This window comes from Paroedura picta, chromosome 1 (genome assembly GCF_049243985.1).
Source record: "Paroedura picta isolate Pp20150507F chromosome 1, Ppicta_v3.0, whole genome shotgun sequence".
Taxonomy (NCBI): domain Eukaryota; kingdom Metazoa; phylum Chordata; class Lepidosauria; order Squamata; family Gekkonidae; genus Paroedura; species Paroedura picta.
The window spans coordinates 123025598-123035962 of record NC_135369.1 but is presented as its reverse complement, the minus strand read 5'-3'; the positions used below and the strand labels follow the sequence as shown (position 1 = coordinate 123035962).

The window sequence follows — 10365 nt, the reverse complement described above, 5'->3', positions numbered from 1 at the left end:
GGACTTCCCATAAGCCCTTTTGGTTCTCCTTCTCACATTTTTCAATCTGTGGCACCCTTAAAATGTGTCAGGGTTCCCCAGGGGTCCATATGGCCCCTGTTGACAATGGCTAGGTGAAAAAGCCATCAAGATATTTGAGAATTAAATGGAATATTTAAAAGAAAGAAGGGAGGCAGAAGAAGCCATTTCACAATATATTAGCAGAGCACCCAAATCCACCTACAAAACGCAGGTGCTGGGGCTCTGCTTGACCCCTTCCAATCTTAGCTGGAGTGCCACATCCAATTTGAGATAGTACCATTAAGGAAAGACACGGAACACTAGAGAAGATTCAGAGACGCATGTCAAAACGAGAAGTTCTTAGTGTGAGGGCTGTTTGAAAAGGGTGGAAGAGCTGAAAGAAGAAGATGGCTGAGTGGGTACATTATGACACTTGTAAAATGCTATTATAAGCATGATGGTAACTATTTGTTTTCTACTTAGAGCAAAGGAAGAACAAAAAGTAACAATCTTAATAAAGGCCAGTGTCAAGGAGGAATTACAAGTAACAGTCAGGGATACAGCCAAAAACAGCTGAGTTCTTCTTGATGTATAGTAACACAACCAATGTCATAATGTCATCACATTGTATGTTTGCATACATCCCTATGAATCACAGGCTGCATTTGGAATGGCTGGGGAAATGAACAAGAATCAGATGACTTCGTAACTGGTAATTTCTAAGGGCACATTAATCCAGTGCACAACTTTCAAGTCTCTTCTGAAGTGTAATTTAACTTGATTTTACATTTTGTACTCAGCTATGAAAACCAGAGTGTGAAATAGGCATATCACTTCTTACACTTGGATGTTTACAGGTATACTTTTCAGAATACACATGCCTCTGGTATCCATTCCAAATATAAGTAAAACAATGGGTTGAAGTCAGCCTGCTTTTTCAATCAATTCTTCTTCCTGAGTTTTCTACTTACTAAAGCTCCTGGTAAAATGTGGCTTTTGCTCATGCTTGTCCAGTGATCTGTACCACGGCAGTGAAAAAACTGGTTAGCTTCAACTCAATGTTAAGTAAAAATTGAACCTAGGGAATAAAATGTTTAAATTTCAAATAGTTTGTGACTGATTCTTTACAACTATGATCCAGTAAATTTATAATCCTGTTGCCTTTGTATTATGTAAATTATGTAGGATATTCATTGAATATTCACCAAATCACATGAAGATGGTGATAATATAATAATACTAATGAAGGCTGGGGGTGGATATGATGGGATCTCTTCTGTTTTTGGAGATTGCTTCATATGCTTCTCATGGGGAAGCCTCAAGAAGAGTAGAGACTTCAGCTTTAATTGCGAGATCTAATTATCCTCTTCCAAATAGGAAGTAATCACATCCAGAATTTATCTTTAAGGCATTGATTTAGTAGCTAGAGGCAGTTTTTAATCTTCATCACTAGTAATGATAGCTAAATTTCAAGTAGCTCTGCATGTCGGTCTCTTTGATTGCAGAACATATAATGTGAATAATGTTGATGTTGCGAGGCCTGCTAAGGGAGCGTGTGTTCAGTTTCAGGCCCCTTTATTCTGAAAAAGGGTCATGTAAGCATTAACTAAGACTTCTGTACCAAAGATTTCAAAACATTTTATTATTAGGTGGGGTACTGATGATGGTATCTGTTAATGAAAGGCATTGATAAGTTGTGTTCCATAACTGATAGCCACCAGCCATGTTATGCCATTAATATTCAATTCAGTGCAATCTTAAGTAGAGTTACACCTTCTAAGCTCTAGAGGGATCTAACTCTGCTTAGGCTGGCACCGTGAGAAACTTCTCTTAGACATCAGTGGTCATAGAAGGAAAATATTTCACTACTAATATAATAAAGATATTTCATTACATTTTCATTCAACATTTTCATAACGTTATATATTTGATTTCTGTATTCATAGAATCATAGAATCGTAGAGTTGGAAGGGACCTCCAAAGTCATCTAGTACAACCCCCTGCTCAGTGTAGGAACTACCTGCCCACCCACAGTGACTCCAATATCAAGCTCAAGTGATCCCTCCACAAAAATCTCCAGAATCCAGTCTGGCCTGGAGGAAATTCACCTACCATCCCACAGTGGCGATTAGCAATTCCCAGGGTATGCAAAGAAGGGCCACAAAAGATAAACATTGTCATATCCCTTCCTGCCCACCCACTCATAATCTGCCTAAGTTCATAAAATCAGGATTTCTGTCAGACTATCTAGCCTTTCTTTGATGAATATGATTATCATATTCATATTAAAATATGAATCTGGATTCATATTAAAATAATTTGAAGTCTTATCTTTTTTTGTTGTAGGTGTATTCTATTGTAGCACATCTGCACTGATGACTGCAAAGCCCAGATCATGGTCAAGGAACCAGTTTGTTTTTTTTAAAGACTGAACTTGGCACTGAGAAGTCTGTGCATCAAAATGGTCCATCTGCACATGCCAAAAGGTAAATGGACATTAAATGTGTCCTCCTTCTCTCTTTGGACTGTGTTCTCATACAACAAAACACCTGGGAATCACTACAGGGCCACTCCTTTCAATGCCATTGGGATCCCGTGAGAAAGCCTAGGCCATGTGGGAGGAGTCTATGCTGTGGTTTCTCCTTACAGCCTCATTACTGCTTTTAGGGGGAGAAGCCACAGTGTGGCCCATTGTGGCACTCTGGGGCTGAGGAAGGGAGTAGCATTGCAGGTCCCACCCTGCCAGCATCATGTGAAAAGAGGCTTAATATTCCCCACTATTTTGTCAATAGAATTATCATCCCTTTTTGCAAAGAGAGATGGGTGGTGCTCCACCTTCTGCTTCTGAGACCAGATTCTTTGACTGCCTTCTAAGGACTCATCCTTTCTTCCCAGCTCCTCCCCTGTTCTTCATACCAAATATGCCTTCTTCCCCAGTGTGTACTAGATTAGTACTCATATCCCTACCCCTTCAGATTGAGATTCTGGTAAATTTGCCTGTACCAGTCCAAACACTTAGCATTGGGGACACCGCAGCAGTGCAAAACTCACTTTCTTACAAGGACACTCTCCCCATCCTTCACTACTAACTGCTGCTGACACCATTCTGTCCAAAACTATTGTGTAGAACTTTTAATGTGTTTATTCTCACAATAGCACTGTGAGGAGTTTTGCTGTGATTCCCTAATAGAGGAATGAGGCTGCTGAACCATTGAGCATAAGCATACTGTGCATAAGCATATCCCCTCTCCTCAGGGTGGTCTCCCTGCCTTCCATGATTTCCCCAGATGAAGCGAGGAGGAGGCCCTCACACCAGCCTCAGGATAGGGAAGGAGAAAGGGGTTCTAGTGCCTGGCCTGCCTCTTTCCTTGGGCTGGCTCCCTCTGGCCTTCTCTCTCTCTCTCTCTCTCCTTCTATGAGCTCAGTCCCTTCCTTTCTCCCTGGCCTGATGTGGTGCCTTCCCTCTTTTGGGAATCCCTTCCCCCCACCTGGCCTGTATCTAACCCCCTTCTGCCTGCTTCCCCTGGGAGGTTGTAAAAGGAAAGGAAAGTCTGCCCTCTCTCCCCTCCCCCCCTGCTCATGCCTTGACCCTTCTCCTGGCTGCTCAGGGAGGACTCTCAGCTTCTCTCAATCCCTGCCTTCTCCAAGCAGAAGTATGGCCTTGCCTTCTGACCATGCTCCCTGGATCCACGCCTCCCTGCTGCCCCTCTGTGCTCAGCTATGTCTGAATGATCTGCCTGGGTCCCAGCCCCCCCCCACATACACCTTCCTCTCATGGGCGAGTGGGGCATCCCAGTCACCCCCAGCTCCGGCAGCCAGTGCAGGGCCAAGTCAGGCTAGGATTCTACTTGGTGCATAAGATTATGCATGATCCCACCACATCTCTTGAGCCACACCAGAATAGTCCCTATGATCTGACGGCATGGTAAAACTACATTCAGTCCAACAGTGTTTGCACAACTAGGTCTATACGGATGGGGACTGTAGAGATGCTGTAGCACAGGTGCCTGCAGATGTGTATTAAACCGGATTCCAACCTACAATATCTAGAGGAATCCCAGGTTTACCTTGTCTAAAGTGTGAAAGGGTCTCTGGTGCCATCACCGCTACTAGGCTGCCTGCTGGTGCTGTGTACGGGCTCTAGTGTGCCAGCAGCCTGTGGTCTCTCAGTGGGCATTGCCCTGGCTCCCTATGTTGCCCCCCCCCCCCGCCGCTTTCTGGCAGGGCTTGCTGTCTTGCTCTCGCACTCGACTCCCCTTGCTCTGGCCGCAGGGCTCTGGCCGCCCCTCCTGCCCCTCGTGGCTCCGCTGCTCTCCTCTCCTGGCCGGTCCACGTGCCCGTTTGCCTGCTCTTTCCTGCCTCCTCCCCGCTCCCCCTCCCCGTCAGCCCCCCCTCCTTCCTCCACCCCGCTTGGCGCGTCTGGCGCCTCTGCCCTTCCCCTCCGTGGCGTTGGCCACTCGCCTTGCCTTCGCCTGCACTGGACGACACGCGTCTCCCCTCCCTCCGCCTGGCCGCGGCTGAGTGCTCCGAGGCCAATGCTCCATGTGCGCTTGGAGAGCTTTGCGCCCTGCCCTCAGCCCTGTCATTTACGTCAGACGGCGAGCTCCTGGAGCCTCCCGCTCTTTCTTCCTCACTCTCCAGCTGAAGCCGAGCCGCCGCCTGCCCGCCAAAGGTAGCGGGGACGCAACTCCGACCACGCGCGACAGAAGCCGCTGCGGAGAGCCCCGGCCAAGGAGCACCCATGAAAAGCACCTCTCGACCCTGATACCCAGTAAGAAGCGGGGCGGGGGAGCTCGACAGCCCACCGGGGGCTGCTCGGCAAAGACAAGGGAAGCCTGAGCGCGGGGCTCCAGCCATCCTCAGGGGCGGAAAGCCACGCTTTGATTTCAGCACCAAGGACAGCGCCTCTCGCCTTCGGCCAGCGCCGCTCCGCGGAGGCACCAGATAGTCAGCTGGGAGGGGGGGGGGGGGGAGGGCTGCAGCTCACGAGTCTGAGAAAGTGGGTTGTGAAAGTTTATGAGAGTGAATCCGCTAGCCTTGAAGGAGCTGCAAGACTCCTTTTTGCTCGTGCAAAGCAGTCTAATACAGCTAAGCCACTTAGGAATTTTTCTCCATGGGTTTCTTTTTGGGGTCCTTTGGATCTTTAGGTATAACAGGTGCTTCATTCCCCATCCACCCCCCTTTCCTTTCTGTTGAATTCCCCCCTACTTCACCCTTTACTGCATTATGCCCCATCTTTCTCTCACATTTTCAATTTGTTCATAGACTGTATTTTGTTCTCATTTTAAATATTTTCTTTTCTCCTTTCTTCTTCTTCTTCTTGCAGGTGGCAAACCAGGCTGTGGCCAAGATGAACGAAAGCATCTCTTTGAATGAAACCAGCAGGGCTCCTGCTCCCTGGATCCATACCAGCCAGGGCAATTCTTCTCTGGAACTCTCCAGCAAGCTCCCCATCTTTGTCATCAACCCCTGGGATATTATGCTTTGCATCTCTGGAACCATCATTGCCTGTGAGAATGCAATAGTAGTGGCCATCATATTCTATACTCCCAACTTGAGAACCCCAATGTTTGTGCTGATTGGGAGCTTGGCCACAGCAGACCTACTGGCTGGAGTCGGCCTGATCCTTAATTTTGTTTTCCACTATGTGATCCAGTCAGAAACCATCAGCCTTGTGACAGTCGGCTTCCTGGTTGCCTCTTTTACTGCTTCGGTGAGCAGCTTATTGGCCATCACGGTTGATCGCTACCTTTCCCTCTACAATGCACTGACCTACTACTCTGAGAAGACTGTCCTCTGTATTCATATGATGCTGATCATCACCTGGGGGGTATCGCTGTGCTTAGGACTGCTACCTGTCTTAGGCTGGAACTGTCTGGAAGATTATTCATCATGCAGTATTGTCAGACCTCTGACCAAAAGTAATGTGACTTTGCTGTCTGCCTCTTTCTTTGTCATTTTTATCCTTATGCTCCATCTGTACATCAAAATCTGCAAAATAGTTTGCAGGCATGCACACCAGATAGCACTCCAGCAGCATTTTCTAACAGCATCACACTATGTTGCAACCAAAAAAGGAGTCTCAACACTTGCTATCATCCTTGGGACCTTTGGAGCCAGTTGGTTGCCTTTTGCCATCTACTGTGTGGTTGGAGATTCCAACTACCCTGCTGTGTATACTTATGCCACCCTTCTACCTGCCACCTACAACTCCATGATTAATCCTATCATTTATGCCTACAGAAACCAAGAAATACAAAGATCCATGTGGGTTCTTTTCTGTGGCTGCTTTCAGTCTAAAGTGTCCTTTCGTTCAAGATCCCCCAGTGATGTCTAAGTGACTTCTTTTTATGTGTAGTTTCGCACAAAGTGACAATCTTTGACTTTTGTGAATTACAGTGCCTGGTATAAACCAGATCTATGTTGTGAAGTTGTTTTGGGGGAATGTTTATACAGTAGCACTTTATGTATGTATTTTATGGAGAATGTAAAAGGTCTTGGGCATTTGGTTGTGGGAAACCAAGAAAGTGTGGTTCTATATGAGACTGTACATCACATTTGTAAAGTGGGGGCATCTCAAGACTACGTAATTATAGCACTTTATTTTTAGCTGCTGAACTGCCAAAACAGTGTTACCATTTCTAAAGGCCAGATAGAAATGAAATGAAACATTATCTGGCTATTTTAGGATATGAATGATAATATATTTTGCTGCACAGTATTGATAATTTATGACATTTTGTATACAAATAAACAGGCTCATTACATATTTTTATTTGGTGTGTTGAAATGATTGAGAAATCTTCCATACTGCCTCTCCTTTAATTTCTTGGGAAATCATTGGGTTCATTCCCCTCTCCCCTCCCCAGTGAAATTAGTTTACTTACACTGAGAACCATGGCATAAAACACATGTTAAAATATACTGTTTTTTTCTTCCCATTGATTAGTTATTTGTTTCCTAAGGAAATACATGCTGTAGAATACTGTTTCTTTTACAATCCCCCAAATTCTTTATTTCTTTAATTAAAGATTCAAATAGAAATGCTTCAAGAGAGGAAACAGATTCCAGCATAGTCTTCTTGCTGTCAAATGAATATGGCAAACTATTGGGAACATATGCTGCTTTTGAAATGCAGAAAAATCAAGGAAAGCTTTAATTCTTTTCAGGGGCATTAGCATAGAAGAAAATTCCTGTGTATTCCTATCTGTCCTTGTTTATTCTGGATTAAGAGTGTGCATTTGGCTATATCTTGGGAAAAGATATAGCTTGTGAGGGGGGATCTGAAAATATCTTATTGTATTTTCTGTCTGTTTCTCCAGTCAGACTTTTTGGCTATCCAAAATTGTCAAATTCCAAAAATATTTGGGATTTTTTAGATCCACTGGTTATTTAAATTTAAAGGATGTTTAGAAGAAGAGTTGGTTCTTATATATCACTTTTCTCTACCTGAAGGAGTTTCAAAGCGGCTTACATTCACCTTCCCTTCCCTTTCCCCACAACAGACACCCTGTGAGGAGGGTGAGGCTGAGAGAGCCTTGATATCACTGCTCGGTCATAACAGCTTTATCAGCACCGTGGCGAGGCCAGGTTTACCCAGCTGGCTGCATGTGGAGGAGTGCAGAATCGAACCCGGGTCACCAGATTAGAAGCGCGCACTCCTAACCACTACACCAAACTTGCTCTCCAGTTTAAACGGGTTAAAATCCTACACACACTCTCCAAGTAAACTCACTACTTGTAGGGGCTCTATAAAAGGACTGCAAGCCCTTTAAATGCCTTCAGTTCACTCAAAGCTTGGAGAGGGCAATTAAACACCCTTTTTCCCTCCATGGAGATCAATAGATAGAACGGACCTTCTGGTCCAATTTTTTAAAACATGGGGGCAGTGGATGAGGAGTGGCACCAGCAGCTATGGTCCAAATTTGGTGCCTCTACTTCAAAAAACAGCCCCCCAACCCCCCCCCCCCAGATCAATTCCCCATTATACTCTATGGAAACTATTTACTATAACAATCCCCATCACAGAGTATAATGGAGCTGGGGAAAAAACAGTATTTCCAAAAAAAATTCTTAATCTGAAAACCATACTGGTATTAGGATTCAGGAATATCATAAAATACTGATATTTGGGATTTTTGATAGACCCAAACCCATGAAACACCTGGGTTATTTGGATACCTCTAGTCTGGATTTAAGATTTCCCCTGCAAAGTCTCTAAATTAATAAATTGGCTGACCATCCACAGGATATGGAAGCCTTTTCCTACCCCACTCCCTTTGTCTAACTGGTTATTCAGACCTTTCATACAGCTTTGCTACTGTATGTCAGTGGCCATGCTGTGATAGCCTATTCACTTACTGAAAACCAGGTTTTGTTAGGAGCCTAGCAACAGGTGACTATTACAACTCAGCTGGAGGAACTTGCTCAACAGAATCAAAATTAATAGACCCTTAATACTACACTGTTATACAGTGTTATTTCTGAATTTCAAAAATCCCTGAGCAACCGAAATATTTACCTAGAACAATCATTGGTCATTTCTGCTTAAATGTTACAACAGTTTACCTAAAACATTCTGCAAAGCAAATATCATCCAATTTTCAGTATTCTTGAAAATGTTTTAAGCCGGATTCCATATTCTGAAACAATAATAGTCATCAAATCTTCCAAAGCTCTCATTCTGCAATAGCAGCCCCAAGGAACAGCTATTTGTAAGAACATTCTGATCCATCCACGTTAAAATGAGATCTATATGTCATATAAGTTTTTCCATTACATTGTTAGCAACATCTGAAAACTGTGACAAAATGCCCTATTCCTGTGAATGCAATTTGTATGAGGAAACAGGTGTACATGTACTAGTCTGGTACATCTTGGGCTTCAGAATCCAGGTGTATATGAGGGAATTTTTCTGGGTTCTATGACTGGATTCTGTGTATTTTCTGAAGGCACAACACAATCTCATTTTGAGAGCCCTGAGACCCTACAATGCCAACCACCTACATGGAGTCTGGTAACCATCAACCTGAAGAACAGGTGAATAGAAGTTCTACTTTGCTATCTAATAGATAAGAGGATAAAAGAGCCCTCTGAGAGCGCTGCTGTTTTTGTGATCCCTGAGACGGGTGTGAAGGACTATGGTTCAAGCTGAGTGTTACTGACATTGGATTCGGTATCCTTATTACCCTCTACATCTACAGCATTGCAACAGTGGACAAGCAAAGCTCTAAATCCAACAAAATCAGAGTCTAGCAGCACCTTTAAGACCAACAAAGATTTATTCATGGCGTGAGCTTGCGAGTGCAAGCACTCTTCCTCAGACTGCTTGCACTTGAAAGTTCTCGCCTTGAATAAATCTTTGTTGGTCTTAAAGGTGCTCCTGGACTCTGATTTTATTGTGCTACTTCAGACCAACATTGCTATTCATTTGAATCTCTCTAAATCCAACATTAAGCACAATTATACCCCATTGACATCAGGAGGAGAATTACACACATGCTTAACACTATCCTATTGAGAACAATAAGATATTTGTTTGTATTTGTCTGGATTGTACCCAGACATAATCTTCATAATAAAACAACCCTAATACCAATGAGATTGTGCAATGCAGCAGGGGACAAGCCAGAGTCCCCCCTGCGCTTACATGAGAAATGCAGAATCCCAAACACAGAGGGGACAACTCCATGTGAGTAAAGGATGTGAACGAGGCTGCCTTTGTTACCATGGCCACTAACTGGGGGTGGGGGGTGGGGATGATGACAGGGGGATAAAATTCAGGGGACCCACCAGTTGGAGAGCCCCTAAAGACAGGGACATGCTGCATCCATCCCAACACCTTCCTGGTGATTTTTCTTTTGATACAATTCCGGCGGCAGCTACTAGGGGCAGAGGGTAGCCGAAGCACAGTAAAAGGCCCTCTACGAGTGGCTAGACTTGCCTGTTTGCAAGATTGATGCCAGACCATACTAAGACCATGAAGCATGCCCACACTGGAGCAAGACAAGATGCTGTGCGGATGGCTGCTACAGTCATTGTCAGACTGCTAACAAGGTCATTTCCCACAGCATCCTAGACCTTTCTCTCTTCCTTTTCCTCCCACCCAGATTAGCCAGATCTTGCAGAGCAGTAGCTCATGTGTTGCATTGAAATGTTCCCCTCTCTTTTCTTTAATTTTTCCAACACTTATCCATTTATTTCTCCCTTCATCTAATTTTGAATGTACTTAATAGTAGTACAGTAGCAAGCCTTTGTTAATATTATGATCAGAAAGGGGAGGGTGAGTTAATATTTCCCCATGATCTGGGGTTTCTTGACAGCCCTAGAAGGGTTTCCCAAATGGGTGGGAGTTAATTAATTTTA

The 10365-nt window shown here is 44.3% G+C and overlaps 1 protein-coding gene across 2 annotated transcripts; it reads left to right on the top strand.

Moving 5' to 3' along the window:
* Positions 1 to 2357: 2357 nt before the first annotated feature.
* Positions 2358 to 6690, top strand: GPR6 (G protein-coupled receptor 6). 2 transcript variants are annotated; one of them, XM_077347339.1, is made up of 2 exons: positions 2358 to 2486; positions 5327 to 6690. In XM_077347339.1, exon 2 carries the CDS (start codon positions 5351 to 5353, stop codon positions 6335 to 6337), a length of 987 nt encoding a protein of 328 aa, XP_077203454.1. In that variant the 5' UTR covers positions 2358 to 2486; positions 5327 to 5350; the 3' UTR covers positions 6338 to 6690. The 2 variants fall into 2 exon arrangements, with proteins under 2 accessions (XP_077203454.1, XP_077203365.1); XM_077347250.1 differs by lacking the exon at positions 2358 to 2486 and adding an exon at positions 4478 to 4771.
* Positions 6691 to 10365: the final 3675 nt, after the last annotated feature.